This window comes from Haliotis rubra, unplaced genomic scaffold, assembly GCF_003918875.1.
Source record: "Haliotis rubra isolate DU_JTF1 unplaced genomic scaffold, ASM391887v1 Scf65, whole genome shotgun sequence".
Taxonomy (NCBI): domain Eukaryota; kingdom Metazoa; phylum Mollusca; class Gastropoda; order Lepetellida; family Haliotidae; genus Haliotis; species Haliotis rubra.
In genome coordinates this window covers 723,090-740,242 of record NW_025767357.1, presented here as the reverse complement: position 1 = coordinate 740,242, position 17,153 = coordinate 723,090, and the positions used below count along the sequence as shown (strand labels likewise).

The following is a 17,153-nucleotide window of genomic DNA, read 5'->3' as shown; positions in this document are numbered from 1 at the left end:
TTCCTATTAAACCACGATGACTTCTCTTTGTTTACGTAGCATGCAGCAGGTTCAGTTACATCGGTTCGGAAATAGACCAACCATGCCGATAAATAGCATGGACCACCATATGTCCCACAGAGAGAAATGTCTACTAATGATTTCATTTCAGCAGACACAGAAGCAGTATGGCAAATTTAACACATAATTGCACTGCTAAGGGAGAAAGACTTGCCTGCTGAGTTTGTTTCAAGTTCATTCTTAGGTCACAACACCATCTATGTACAGATCTGCAAGGCGACGTACGTGACATACGGGATCTTTGACTGTTGACTACATCATAAACTTATTCAGAAGCATTCCTCGCAGGATTTTGAAGGTTTATACGTCAAATGGCTACATTACCAAATATCAGGAAGCTCAGTTGTATATTATGTCTTTGGTGAGCAAATAAATATGTCACTTCCGGGTTTGTGACGTCACACAACTGTCCGTTTACTTATGGCACGTTATTGTACATAATATGCAACTGTGACAATTGAAGTTCGTGATGCTCTTGTACAGCTTGTGTTGTTGAACTTGATATATAACAAGAAGATAACAGTATGACGATAAGTTTCACCGTTCAACTGTTGCTGTCCACAAAGGTCATGAGTACTGATCCATGTGCTATGAGATCCGAGTGTTTCTCAGCGTCTACCATTCATCCATGAGAACTCCGTACAGCAAAACCTATCCATGTGTAGAATATTCACAGAATGACACATTTTCTGCCGGAAGGTTTGAGTTTAGGTGGGTCCAAGGCTGTCAGGATGGCCTCGTCAAAAAACATTCTTCAGTCCACGCTACAAACATAAAAAAACCCAGTAAATATAAGTTTTACACTATACAGAAAGAAGAACAGTGTGGATTTTAAAAGAAAATAATTATTACAAATTATACTTTTCTAACACAACAAATACGATTTTGCAGCGGACCGATTCGTTTCATATGCATTCCCATATACCGTCAAACGGGGAGTACCAATCGTCTTTGGCGTCGGAATGCAGTGTGTTGAGGTGCGCCTTTAGGCGAAGCCTATTTATTTATTGGTGGAACACGTGAAGAACAGGGTTTAAAAAATCTTCAGCCAAACATGCGTGTCGGAAGGGGCGACTAACGTGATCGGGTGGCCATGCTCGCGGACTTGGCTGATGCATGTCACCGCATTCCAATTGAGTGGATCGATCGACATGATGTCAGTCACTGGATTGTCTGGTCCAGACTCGACTATTTTAACGCCGCACTCGACAGTTTCCCAGTTAAATAGTATTAACTGGGAAACTGTCGAGTGCGGCGTTAAACAGCAAACAAGTGATAACTTCATCAAGAGCACAGCTACCTGTGCATATCACCAGTGAAACCAGTTTAAATGAAATGCATTACTTTACAACTTGTTGCGTCACCATGAATATGCTTATCATGCATACCAAATTTAATGAAGACAAGCAACTATTTCGTTGCCCAAACCACGTTATAAATAAATTCATAGCGATACTTCACCTGTGTAAGGGCAGAGCACTCGACGTATTGGGCAGCCTTCACGTTCTTTGCGAGTTGTTTCCCTTGTTCCGCGGTGATGGGCCGTTCCTTCCTCTTAGCAAGTTTGTTAATGGTCTCCAGGTCATCTCGGAGATCTACCTTTGTCCCAACGATAAGAAACGGTGTGTTCCTAGAATGGTGCATTATATCGGGGATCCACTGAAACATGAAGACGAAAAGTAAATATCATAATCACATCTGAAGCAGTAAATTAAATGTGATGTTAAGAGCAAAAGCTACATTAATATCGTCTTTTGATGTACAGCGCGTGGCCATGTTATTACGTACAGTTGTAGCGGCGTTGATATCGAGTTTAGCGATGTTCGTTTTCAAAATACTGCTACTCAAAAACGACAACGCGTTTCGTCGTAATATTTTGTCACATGATCGACCATGATGTCACGTGTCTGTCACGTGACTCTATTTTTAATCTATTTGTCGTCTGCTACAAATTCTGGCTATTTCCGGCAACAATGGGGAAATCGGCTGATTTGTCGGAGCCACTTTAGAAATTAATTGTAAAAAAAGTTTCAAAGTGGCGAAAAATGTTCTAACATTGCAAGGTTCTTTGGAATGCCTCGAAGCAGCGTATATTCGGCACAGGCCCTCGTGTCTTTGCGAAGATAAAAAGATTACAAAATATTAAAAATTTGAGATGACCCCCCGACTCGAAATTCTCCACAGTACAATACATTATGACGTCATAATGTATTGTACTGTGGAGAATTTCGAGTCGGGGGTCATCTCAAATGTTTTATGTGTTTTTAACATCTTTAATCCTCGCAAAGACACGAGGGCCTGTGATATTCGGTGGTAAAGCGGTTTAATCGACGTGGATCAGTCGAGAATGTTCCCAGAACAGGCCGTATGAGAAAACTGACTCCTCGGGACAATCGACAACTTTTGAGGTTGGTCAGAGACAATAGGATTTCACCTTTGGGTGATATAACTGAGAATTTGAACAACAATAGGGCTACACGTGTATCGGCGAGGACTGTAAGGAGACGATTGTATTAAAATAACTTTCATAGACGTGTTGTTAGAAAGAAAATCCGAATTCGGTATATAATTTCAGAAATCGTTTTGCCTGTGAAAGCGGGCAACGATATCGTACAGTGAATAATTATTGGAATCGAGTAATCTTCTCTGACGAGTGTAAAATTATCATTGCGGCAAACAATCGTGTTTTTGTTTGGAGACAGCCCGGTGAAGAATATCTCCCGCAATGTCTTTGCCCGGGACGACAGCCAATAGTGGCAGCTCACCTTTTCTTTGATGTTTGCGTATGACGAAGGGGAGACAACTGAGAAGCAGAGTAGAAACACATCTGTGTTCGTGTAACTGAGTGGGCGGAGTCGGTCGTAATCCTCCTGTCCCGCTGTGTCGAACAGACCCAGCGTGTAGGGCTCGCCCCCGATAATCACTGTCACGGCGTAGTTGTCAAACACCTGGAACAGCAAACACAGGTAAACATTAAACCTGTATACGTGTTGCATTGTTCATAATTGTAACATTAACCAACAACAACGATGCATTTGTTTGTTTTTTGTTTTTAACGTCAAACTCAAGATTCAAGGTGTCGGATACTGGACTGTGAATAGTCGAATCTGGGACAGACAATCCAGTGATTATTACTGTGGGCAACCTTTCCACGTAATCCATCTATGTCCTCCTACAAGCTTAGGTTGTTGGGAACCTATTCTAACCACGGATTTCCATGAGTGAGTATGGTTTTAATCCGTTTTCAGCAATATTTCAGCAATATTTCAGCAATATCAAGACAGAACACTAGGGACCCGTGAAGGTCCGGGTTAGAATATTAATCTTCAGTAACCCATGATTGTCGTAAGAGGCGACTAACGGGATCGGGTGGTCAGGCTCGCTTACTTGGTTGACACATGTCATCGGTTCCCAATTGCGCAGATCGATGCTCATGCTGTTGATCACTGGATTGTCTGGTCCAGACTCGATTTTTTACAGACCGCCGCCATATAGCTAAAATATTGCTGAGTGCGGCGTAAAACTATACTCACTCACTCAGGAACACTAGGAATGGGCTTCACACATAGTACCCACGTGGGAAATCGAACAGGTGTCAATGGCGTGACGACGAACGCTTGAACCACGAGGCTACCCTACCGCCGCCTATCCCCATGAACATGGATAAAGACAAAGTGCAATGCTAAATGGAACGTTGTGCGAAGACAATGACAAACTTGAACTTTAAATTTTACGATGACGCAGATACACAATTATCAATACATTTAATTATCAAGTCTGTGTATTTATTCCATGTGAATAAGTAAGCCTCGCTTATATATAGAAATGCGGCATACAGGTGTTTCCCACTCAATCTTGAACTTTAAATTTTACGATGACGTAGATACACAATTATCAATACATTTCATTATCAAGTCTGTGTATTTATTCCATGTGAATAAGTAAGCCTCGCTTATATATAGAAATGCGGCATACAGGTGTTTCCCACTCAGTCAGACCCATCCCCATCCTCTCTCACCTCGGACACGTATCATCGGGGGATATATTTATAGGGCATCATATAAACACTTCCCACCCTATCAGACCCGCCCAATAACCCTACCCACAATGAGCGAGTCATCGTTAGGGATATACTAATAGGACATCGTAAAAAATCTTCCCCACCCTAACAGATTAACCCACTACCTACACCCCAGCCACCATGAGTAAGTTCTCCTGAGGCAAATATTTTAGGACATCATATACACGCTTCCCACCCTAACAGACTAAACCACCCCCACCCACCCACCCACCCCCACACACAAATCACACACATCATATTAAGGCTTCCCACCCTAACAGACCCAACCAGTAACCACCCCAAGACCCCACACCACCACCACCACCACCACCACCACCATGAGCAAGTTATCCTGACTTATATATTTTAGGACATCATATTAAGGCTTCCCCACACCAACACACCCACCCCACTCACCGTGGGCACGTATTCCTGGGGGAAGGTATTTGTCGTATAGGAATACAGCATGCAGGTCTTCCCCACGGCTCCGTCGCCGATCACAACGCACTTCAGGGTGGGCATCGCCATTTTTAGTTTTCACTCTGAAACAAAACAGTTTACTTTAATGATATCCCTACTAGTTCAAACAAGAGCTGTTACATAAATTAAAGTATAGATCTCCGAGGAACAGTCTGGCTACAATTTTAGGCTCAGTATTATCCGTTACACTGTTATATTAGTGTAACGAATAGGGGTGGGCGATAATACCGGTTAACCGGTATGTTGCAATTCGAACTTCACAATACGATATATTGCGGTATACTTTTCGCGAACCGGTTCACCCGATACGATCGGCAATTTCCGTGACCGTGATGGGTAATTTTCGTGATGTAGTCAAAAATACTAATACAATTTCTATATCCTTTATATTATGATACATTAATAGTTTTGAGAATGTTTATAGGTCATATAATTGCATTTGCGTGACTTATAAACCATATAAATCCTGACAGTCCTGGCCGTGGCCAGTGGCATTGTTGCGAAAGAAAGGAAACAGTAATTTCATTACCTTAAACCATGTGTTACACTTTCACAATATATTGCAATATATATTGCAATACGCCAACACATATCAGAATATCTCGCAATACGAAAATTATGGCAATACCCAACCCTAGTAACGAATGACACTGACCCTCAGTTTACTTAGACTGGAGGAACAAAGAAGGTACGACCAGGTAAAATATACCGTGGTCGTGTTTATGAATAAACGGGTGGGTTTAATCTTTTATTTCCTTACAAGTAAATCGCTAGCGAATCCGTGTGTCTCTCTTGGCTAACTAAGCTATTTTGATTTCTTTTTGATTACATAAACCGAAAACGATTAGACCACACTAAAGAACATTTGTTTCCTGATTGGTAAATAACAGAAAGGTATGGGATTATGGCTGATTATTGTACTGGGCGATATCATTAGGATTAAATGATTTAATCATCATCATATTATTATTATTATGATTATAATTATTGGCGTATTTGTTTTGAATATGTGTTCGTGGAGTTCTAAACGGGGGAAAACACAACGTGTGCCCTCTACGCACGCTGCGCAGTGTGTTCATTAACGCAAACAATTCTGAAGTCAATTCTTAATTCCAATAGTGCGAACGGTCCATTTAGACATGGGGCAGTGGGGTAGCCTAGTGGTTAAAGCGTCCGCCCGTCATGCCAAAGACCCAGGTTGGATTCCCCAAATTAGTACAATGTGTGAAACCCATTTCTGGTGTCCTCTACCGTGATATTGCTGTCCAATACTGCTAAAAGCTGCGTAAAACCCAACATACTCACTCACTCCATTTAAACATAGGGCAGTGGGTAGCCTAGTGGTTAAAGCGTTCGCTCGTCACGCCGAAGACCCGGGTTCGATCCCCCACATGGGTACAATGTGTGAAGCCGATTTCTGGTGTCCCCCGCCGTGATATTGCTGGAATATCGCTAAAAGCGGCGTAAAGCAATATTCACTCACTCACTCCCATTTTGACATTCCTAATAATAGGGGTGACTATTGAGGGGCAAACAACTATTGCGATAGCTATAGTCTATTGCAACATACTATTGCGATGGCGATAGTCTATTGCAACATACTATTGTGATAGCGATAGTCTATTGCGACCAACTATTGAAATACTATTGCAATAGTTTTTTCTCCTTGAATTGTCTCATTTAAATATATAGTTATATGAATTCAAATAAATAACCAAGCTGAAGTAGTTTCAGTCTCTTTTAATAACTGACAAGAAACTTGAAACCCAAATCAAGTGTGTTAAATAGGTAACAGGGGCGTATAACTCTAAATCAAAGTGAACGAATCTGGTACTTCCTGTATTTTGAGCTGGTCATATATCAACGGAAGTCAATTACTAAACTATCGATAGTCTACCGTTTCTACCATCGATTAATTGCTATCGGAGACTCAACAAATGCAATCCCTCGATAGTTCAAAGCATCGTTACAGCCCTAATTCCTATACTGTATACAGGCCGTAAGGTTGCTACAACCAGGGAGACTTTATAACGTTGTTGTAGATTATCCCTGCTACAACATCCAGGTATTCTTCTGTTACTTTGAGCTGATCATCATCTGTGTTAACGAAACCCTACTGAGAGTGAGAACCAGCCTGGTTCCCTAGGTATGCTGCGCTGGCGCTAAGGAACCTGACTACATTGAGAGCCTAAGCCAAGCCTACACAGTCCACCTTGATTTCAAAACACAGCTCCGACCTCTCACAAACCCATCGACATATCTCGCCTTCCTTTCTCACACCTCTTTTATGGTGAAACACATGAGAATAGGTTGTGCAATGTAGGGTAAGTTCATATTCGGATATTCACAAGCAAAAAGCTGTACATTATTCGCACTTTATCAAGATATGTGACAAGCAAAGCCCAACAATACCGTGTCACTGTGTTGTCCCGTGTCGCCAGAGTGTGAGACCTTCCACGGTGTGCAATACCCCCCTCTCTCGACACGGCAAGGTAGTGAGTCATTAAAACACATATCCGTATTGAGTATTGTGCAAGTCATGTGCTGGCCGAACCCCGAGTTGTGTTTGCGCTGTGACTAAGTGGCTCTGTTACACGATGTATATCAATATGTTTTAAAAACTTATGTTGTAAACTTCATATGTCTATGTAGTGAAACTGTACACTCGAAGTTAGACCATGCGCGAAGTGGGGCCGTGGATGGGTGATTTAGTGAGGCATCGACCAGGCCAGGTTTATCGCCGCTCTGACGGTATTTCAATTACGACCCCTAGTCCGTTATATCGCGTTCTTTATAGCCACCCGCCGTGGTGTATACTGTATTTATCCCCCAGCCGTGGTATAGTAGATAGAGCCTCTGCCCATAAAGTAAAAGGTCGGTAGTTCGATCCCCGGTCGTGTCGTACCAAAAGGCATTTAAAGGTGGTACTTGTTGTTACTCCGCCTGGTGTTCGGCATAACGGGGATAAAATAATTACCTGCTCGAAGTCAGTAGTGTGTCAGAGTGGTGTATCAATGTAAAACCGCGGCATATCGTAGTTTGATAGTCCTATAAAACCGTCATCTTGGGACGGACATGCACAGACAGCCTCGCGCCCGCACAAAGCACGCAAGCGCACACGCGCATGCATGCACACACACGTACAATCATAACGCATTAATCTTGACCGCGACATGAAACTCTCCTCGCAAGACCTACATCATGGCGTGGTAACCAAGAAAATATATCTACTTATTACACACGTGTTCTGAATATCTTCATGAGATAATTTTGGTTGTTTGAAACACGTGTTGTGTAACCCGTTGAAAGTTATCCAACAAGTGATGTGTAACCAAACTAGGTTATTCAACGTTAGTGACGTCATAATGGCGAACGTTTTGTTGCCGCCATATTTTAACTCAACATTATAACTCCATTCAAGCAGTTTTTGAACAAAAATGTCAACTAAACAAAACATTAGGTTTGTGGATAACAAAATTCTATTTCGGTACCCTGGGGATTAGTAATTTACTATTTATCCATAGTTCGAAAAAAGCAGGATGTCAGTATTGTCATATATACAATATCTATGTCCGTTAGGAAATAACATTACAGCGTTTTCAACGATGTTTCGAGCTACAGTTCAAGTTTACAACATGTCACTGCAGATACACTTAGTTTTGAGGTGGCAAGAACCTCACACCAAGCAAACACGTTCAAATAATTTCCTAGGACGTGCAGGATTTCTACTCATAATAAATATCTTTAAAAGCCATTTGAAAGAGACGTCGTTGTGTGTGTTTACAAGGCACGCCAGCAATAAATTAGGTTCCACTTTTGTGCAGCTGTGCAGGGTAAATTGTACCCTTTGAATAGAGGCGCGGAGAGGCGTATCCGAAATACCAGATAAGGGCGTTCACAACATGCAACCAGTTAACAATGTCATCGTGTATGTAGAAACATTTAACATGTGTTAGTATTATGAATATTCAGAAAGTATTAATATACATTCTAGCACGACAATGTGTGCTACTCGATTCTGATTGGCTGAGAGCTCATCAAAACCGTACTTAAATGACAGTTTAAGGACCGCTAATTAAAGTGACCGATTCACCGCGTATGAATACAACGAACTCGTTGACCCTATTGTTTGTAAACAAACATGTCGGACATCGGCAATTTCTATCTCGGCAGCATCTTTGGCGTTTTTGAAGTAAAAAGCGAATGGTTTGAAGAAGAATTTTTTTACCCTAATCCCAGTGAAGAAACTACGAAACTGGAAAATCCGTCAGCAGCGCAAAAACGGCAGTATATTCAAAGCGGGTCCAGATCTACGTGTGTTGACGTCGACAACACACGTCGGCCCACACATCCTTACCTGACCGCTTCCGTCCCGGCCGCAATGCCCAGACTTCCACTTCCACTGTCCATGTATCCCACATAAAACGTGGCATGTCAGGTCTTTTCCAAATTGGGAATAGTAGGGTGGTTATCAACAATTATTTCCGTGAATAAAGTTAGCGGCGACTAAACTTAGCGAGTTCACGGCTTGCATTTGGGCGAGTCGATTGTCATACAGGAGGTGAGATCAATAATTCGCTTGAGAAAAATCAAATAATTGTACTTGCTCACAGTATAAATTGTACATTTTTTTTATTTACGTATGCTACTTGTTACAAATACAAGCATATTGTTTCCTGAAATATAGCATTTATGTTGTTGAAAATGTCTTATTTTGTTCATTACACAACCTGTCCCTCAACCGGACGATTCCAAGCGATTTCCTGGAAAAAGGCCCCTTTGCGCCTTGTGTTCTTGCGCGCCAAACAGTTCGGTTTTAAAACGCTTATCAGTCGTGCTAGAATTAGAAGATAAAGCTACTCTGTTTTCAATTTTGCGGTCCTTTATCTTGGTACAACTATATAAATGTTTATGGTAAAAAGAATAATGTTACGTAACACATGCATTGAACCAGTGTCGAAAGGTCCAGTTGCAAGGTGATATTTCCTAGTCGAGTGTTAATTAGAAGATAAAGCTACTCTGTTTTCAATTTTGCGGTCCTTTATCGTTGATTTAAGACCGCTAAATGTAATTTAAAAACCGAACGTAGAATTGGTCTTCAGCAAGCCATGCCTGTCGTGAGAAGCGACTAACGGGATCGGGTGGTCAGACACGCTGACCTTTTTGACATATGTCATCCTACCCCAGTTACGAAGATCGATGCTCATGACTTCAATCACTGGATTTTCTGGTACAGATTAGATTATTTACAGATTGCCGTCATATGCTGGATTATTGCTGAGTGCGGCGTCAAAGAATACACAAACAAGACAAAATCTTTCAGGCCACGGTCAATACAACATAACACTTAAAAATATATCAGCAGTTAATAATAACATTAGTGATGAAACGAATTATGCATGTTATCGTACTGAATATATTTTGTGAGAGATGGAAGTAACAGCACTACAGCAGGAATAGTGAGTGAGTGAGTATGGTTTTACGCCGCCTTTAACAATATTCCAGCAATATCACGACTACGGACACCAGAAATGGGCTTCACACACAGCAAACGGTGATAACCGATAATACTGCGCCATCCAAATTTAATGATCAGTCGATGCCATCCCCAGCTGAAGGCGATTATAGTTTAGTAGAACAAACGCCCCGTCCATTATGAAACCCGAAGCATAAGCATGGGGTGTTGCTGAAAAACAGGTCTACTCACACAAACGGGAATAGGCTTAACGTTGTATAGGCAATAACCTTTCTTTTAACTTGACCAACTTCAATAGGTCAAATGTAACACACTGAAAATAGCCACTTTACCTCACACAGACTCACATACCACTTAACACATCCGTGAAATCACCTGTCTACGCTAATGGCTGTAAGGCGTGTCTATCGCCAGGACTACGATGGGTGCACAAAAAAGGCACTGCTTTTTTTAAATAGGCCCCGTTTCACAAAGTTATCATAGCGCTACGACTGTCGTACCTCCTAAACCGCACCATAGACTTACGACAGTCGTAGCGCTACGATAGCTTTGTGAAACGGGGCCCTGGTTTAGTTAATCAGAAAGGGTGTAAGTTGAACATTGATCTGTCGTTAAAACGCCATCGCGATGAAGTACATTATATACATTAACAAGCCAGTGACGTGTTGACAAAGTGTTGCTTAACTGCATGACATTAACTGGGGAATAATCGCTAAGGCCGATATTTATTCCCGAGTTGGGCTGAACTTCGGTTGTAACGAACTGAGATGAATGAGGAATAGTCGCCAAGAACAAAAAACGATATTTATTACCGAGTTGGGCTGAACTTCGGTTGTAACGAACTGCGATGCATGTCGGTTATAACGAACTGAGATGGATGAGGAATAGTCGCAAAGAACAAAGACCAATAGTTATTCCCGAGTTGCCCTGAACGTCGGATATAACGAACGAGATAAATACTGTAAAGTCGACTAGAAACAAACCAGTACCTACCACAGCGGAGTTATAAAGTAGTATCATCAAGTCAGTAGTGCCGTATGTCATCAGACAAAACGACACGAGTTAAGAATTCTGTTTAGGAAATTTACGACAATAAGCAGCTGATATTTCACCCCAATAGAATTCTGTGTAGGAAATTTACGACAATAAGCAGCTGATATTTCACCCCAATAGAATTCTGTGTAGGAAATTTACGACAATAAGCAGCTAATATTTCACCCCAATAGAATTCTGTGTAGGAAATTTACGACAATAAGCAGCTGATATTTCACCCCAATAGAATTCTGTGTAGGAAATTTACGACAATAAGCAGCTGATATTTCACCCCAATAGAATTCTGTGTAGGAAATTTACGACAATAAGCAGCTGATATTTCACCCCAATAGAATTCTGTGTAGGAAATTTACGACAATAAGCAGCTGATATTTCACCCCAATAGAATTTTGTGTAGGAAATTTACGACAATAAGCAGCTGATATTTCACCCCAATAGAATTTTGTGTAGGAAATTTACGACAATAAGCAGCTGATATTTCACCCCAATAGAATTCTGTGTAGGAAATTTACGACAATAAGCAGCTGACATTTCACCCAAATAGAAACCTGAATATGACTATTACTTACGTGATAAAGGAAAACTCCGACACGAAAGGCACAAAGACTGTGAAGAGCAAGAATGTGGTGGTCGTGATTCTTGGTACAAGCGAACTATAAGTCACAGTTTCCCTCAAGTGTCAATGTCGTGCAGTGACAACTGTGAAATACGTAATGGAAAGGAAATTAAATACCAAGCAGAACTTTCGATTAACTCAAAAACTGCACCTTGTTACCATGGTAATGTGTACATTTCCTCTTCTTGTTAAGGTAACACATACCTGGTTTGTCACACACTGAATGAAGTGCTAATGAGGGACACGTGTCATACCAACAGCCGCAAACAATACAAAACTTACTTACATATTGTTTTGGTGTTGGTGGGGTGGAATGGGGTGGAGGGTTTCTTTTTTGTTTGCGCATCGTACGGTTCCAGGTTTGCCTATGCGTTGTCGTTAGTCAGTAAATATACACTACTCACTACTTTGGGGTGGGTGGGTTTATTTTGTTGTTTTTACTGAAATTTTCACTCTAATTTGTATTTAGTCGGTGCCAGAGACCAGCGAAACAAAACTTAAAAACAAAAAATAGCCTATGCTATTATCAATGCGAGCTTAGTGAAGAATAGACCGGTTCTCGGTTTACTGCGATAGCTGTACACAGGGTAGCGCTGGCGCAGCATACCAAGGGAACCAGGCTGAAGTTGTGTGTGAGTGAGTATGGTTTTACGCCGCTTTTAGCAATATTCCTGCAATATCACAGCGGGGGACGCCAGAAATGGGCTTCACACATTGTACCCAATGGCGTGACGAGCGAACGCTTTAACCACTAGGCTACCCCACCGCCCCATGCCCAGGCTGAAATAAAAACTCCCAACTAGTCAAATATTCTTTAGGGTTAAAGGTGATTCATCACAAAAATATTATGCTAATCACATACGAACACATGTTACTTTTATGTCTGGGCCAACTTGCACAAAGGGATCTTAGTGCTACGGTGATCATCACTCCTTTACTAGTCGTAGAGCTAAGATCGCTTTGTGCAAATGGGCCCAGTTGGAGACTCGACTGTTTACAGACCGACGTCATCTAGGAAGAAGCGTTACTGAGGATGGTGTTAAACAAATAAAAAACAAAAACAAAAGAAAAAACCCATAAAAAACCCCCAAAAACCCTGCAAAGTCTTAACCGACATTACCGTGGAAACATCTGTTTGATGTACACATCCTTACAATTAATATCGCTTCTATTGTTCTCACTCTTCCTTACGTTGAGGGCGGTGGGTAGCCTAAATTAAAGCGTTGGCTCGTCACGCCGAAGACCCGGGTTCGAATCCCTACATGGATACAATGTGTGAAGCCAATTTCTGGTGTTCCACGCTGTGATGTTGCTGGAATATTGCTAAAAGCGGCGTAAAACCAAACTCAGTCAGTCAGTCCTTACGTTGCTGTGGAGGCTTGATAGCAGGAATGCTTCTTGTCTTGTACAGACACCATTATCATAAGTCCTTCATATATAGTACCCGACTAAAAAGGTACACAGTCCATGTTTGATGGTGACAAGTGAGTGAGTGAGTATGCTTTTACGCTGCTTTTAGCAATATCCCAGCAATATCACCCATGTGTGTAGGGAATTGAACCTGGGTCTTCAACATGACGAGAGAACGCTATCCCACTGCACCTTTGGTGGTGTAGTTGAGTTTTGGGCCTTTTGAGCTGAATTTTGCTGGGTTTCGTCAAATACAACGTTTTCAGCTATTAACTCTTTGTATAATTTGCTGGACAAATGCATTTTTTAAGTTAACATAAAAGGCTGCTGACCTTTGCTGAACGTTTTAAACACACTCATTCTCTCACTCACTACAAAGGTTCCTTCGTCTTTTCGGAGGCTGAATCTGCGTTCCTGCAAAACAGGATGTCTAGAAATTGAGTGAGTTTAGTTTTAGCCATATTCCGCCAATATCACGGCGGGGGTCACCAGAAATGGGCGTCTAGATAGTGCCCCCGTATACTGCCACATTTTAATGATTTGTCACTTGTCATCTGTATTACAGTAATGTACAAAATAGAATTAACGATTTGTATGAATCATGTGTAACTTACCTGCCTCGTTTATGAGCGTGTGTATGAGTACAGCTTTCCGCCGCTTTTAGCAATATTCCAGCAATATCACGACGGGGGACACAGGAAATGGGCTTCACACATGGTGCCCATGTGGGGATTCGAACCCGGGTCTTCCGCGTGACGAGCGGACGCTTTAACCACTAGGCTACCCCACCGCCCCGCCTCGTTTATGAGATAACATTAGATCACATCACCCGTATTATTGCATAGCTGATTAAAGTACAAAAACACAAGTTACAGCCGGCGGTTAAACATATGTATTTTGTTTATACTATATTGTAGAAGTAATAAACTTGTTTAAGCGTGATTTGTACTGCAGCTTGCTTGTACCATGTGTTTTACTTACTAACATCTCAATACTGTGGATGTTTATTGTCATTTGAAGTTGCTGTAAGGCATTTAGAAGTTGGACGAACATGTATACATGACACGTTTTATGGATAACGTCTTTTTATTCTTTATACGACTTTGAGTGCGGCGTAAAACTTAACTCATTAAAATAAACCATTATATATGCATATATATATATATATATATATGTGTGTGTGTGTGTGTACATATATATATATATATATACGACGTTTCAAAGCTAATATTTGCTCCTTCATCAGTTAAAAAGAGGTTTTTATCCATGATACAACGCGTCATGTATTTATTGTCGTTGTTTTAAGGATATTATACATAAAACAATAATAATAGTATCGTTAATGTATATACAAACTAGGATTATAATTGTATCTTGATTACTTTTAATTCATGCTTTTATCCATGACACATACGCAGCTTCTAAGGGAGTTCTGTGACAGACACGAGGTCTGTCTGAAATGTCAGCTATTGTCAATTTGACGTTAAATCACTCCCTCGCTCAGCCAGTTAACAAAATATTTACAGCTGCAATGCTAAGATTACGTAGATGTGCAGTGGAAGCCGTCTTCACATGTTCCAGCTAATCTGCCGTGCGTGTGTTCGACAGACAGTGAGGCTATATCACGAAAGGGCACAGTGATATTTCGGGGGGTAAATGTCATCCATTCTACCCATGTGTTCGAACCACATAACCTCAATTGTCACAAGTCAATGTCGTCGTGTATCCCTGTATTCAAAAACGGGTTCGATATGAATACACTGAATATCATTATTCATAAGATCCAAACTCCTTTCAAATGCCTTTATCAAGAAATTCAATACTTTAAACGCGTGTTCCTTGACTAACGTTTATCACTTCCAAGACAGACATGAGAGACAAAAATTAAAATTTCAAAACTTAATATTTCATTAACTGGGGGACTTTTCTACATTTGCTATCTTCTTTCGTTTCAAAGTGATTCACTCGCTTTTTAGTTTAGGTTTGGGTGGATTATAAATCTATATATCGTATTCATACATTATAAGTTTTATAACACCTCTTACCTTTCCTGCTATGTTCAATGTAATCCTGTCAATGTTCAAGCAACGTGACTCTATCCCCGTCAATGTTGTCAAGTGTCCTGAACGAGTCGCCAATAACACAATATATACCAGACCTCTGGTTGTCTATATTTAGAAAAACTATTTTTAGTCGCAGCTGCATCTAAGGGAGACAACCCATACACAGACTTATAAGACGGTCTATTGAATTGATAAACTGCGTAGATCTATGGGTATTACGCGTAATTGTTATGGCGTCTTATAAAGGAAGTTGGGTTAAATGTCGTAAGGTGACGAAAATAGAACAGGTATACTACACAGAAATTGAGCAACACTCGGTTATGTTTATTTCAATATTTATAGCAGGGAAATATATGCAAGACAAGAATGTAATAAATATTCAGATCAGGTACGGTGGTTATGAGGATATTGAAAATTTAATCCCCAGGTCCAAAACGAAATTATGTTTGTGCGTGCGTGCGTGCGTGCGTGCGTGCGTGCGTGCGTGATCTGCATACCATGGACTGACTGACAGAGTTTGGTTTTACGCCGCTTTTAGCAATATTCCAGCAACATCACGGCGGGGGACCCCAGAAATGGGCTTCACACATTGTACCCATGTGGGATTCGAACCCAGGTCTATGGCGTGACGAGCCAACGCTTTAACCACTAGGCTACCCCACCGCCCCTCATACCATGGAACTCCTCATTGTTAATGTATATTGCTGATTAACTGTCACCAGTATCTCAGCGAAAACAATCTCGCCCGTTTCGTTAACCGTAGTAGTGCCCGCTGCATCATGCCCTGACGTTTTGTTATGATTCCTGGCTGGACACCTTGGGGTACTTTGTCTTTTTTCAATGGCTACGCGAATGAAAGGGGCGATAACTCTGACATGACAATTTACCTTTCCTTCCAGCATGATTTACTTAACCCAATAGCATTGCATCGTGTAGACGGATGTTAAAACATATGTGGAATATTTAAAATACGTTAAAATAAAACTTAAACTTCAAATGTGAACATAACATGAAAGAATAGAAATATTACAATTCATGCAAAAATAAACTGATTCAACACCCTGACCAAACCGCCGAAGGAAAGAATTTGTATCTAAATGGCCACAACAATTATATTTTCCTGAATTGTTCGAAAATAACTTTATTAAATGTGGGAACAGATAGAAATAAAGATGAAAAAGAATACACTTCACTGGAAAACCAAACTAAATGCTGAACTAAGTATGAGACAAAATATACTCTTCAAAAAAAAAGAAACTTGGTGTTTTGGAGTTTACTTACTGAGTGAATCTAACTGATTCAAACATGACATCATTGCTCAGTTACAGTATAATCATCACTTTACAAATTTCCAAAACTTGATTATCCAGAAAGTGTTTGGTAAAACCACAGAGGGCTATTAAAGTCACTTGTTCAGAGTAAAATGTCAGTATCTGGTGTGACCACCATGAGCATCGATAAAGTTTAGCAGCGGTGACCCATAGACGAAAGGAGATGCCGAATGCTGTCTTGAGGAATGTTTGGATACTCTTGCCGAGGTGCTGTGTGCAGTTCTTCTAGTGTCTGAGGTGGCGGATTACGCTGGCGCAAGCGTCGATCAAGAGTATTGCATAGATGTTCAATGGCGTACAAATCCGGTGATAGAGGAGGCCAAGGTAACAACTGAACATTGCTGCTGGAGGAAGACCTGTCACACACGTGCAACGTGAGGTCGAGCATTGTCATGCTCCAAAGATCAACCGTTGAAGTTGATGTAGGGAACGACGTGACGTTGAAATGGTGTTCTGTCAAAAAGTCCGACTTCCCCTAGCCAATTGCGCACTGCCTGGTCGAGGATTCGGAGCAGTCCAGGGATTTGGATTGTTGTGGATGATGAGGCCGTGGTGTTTGAACGAAAATGTCTCAACCGGATGTGGCGATCCTGGGAGGCGGTGG

General features: G+C 41.2%; 1 protein-coding gene across 1 annotated transcript; it reads right to left on the bottom strand.

Moving 5' to 3' along the window:
- Positions 1–512: 512 nt before the first annotated feature.
- LOC124257093 (cdc42 homolog) lies at positions 513–15,312 on the bottom strand. The gene is given in 6 exon segments (XM_046691080.1): positions 513–805; positions 807–824; positions 1,522–1,719; positions 2,826–3,008; positions 4,538–4,662; positions 15,201–15,312. Coding segments are annotated over 5 exon segments (585 nt in total). The 5' UTR covers positions 4,649–4,662; positions 15,201–15,312; the 3' UTR covers positions 513–730.
- Between the last annotated feature and the right edge of the window lie 1,841 nt (positions 15,313–17,153).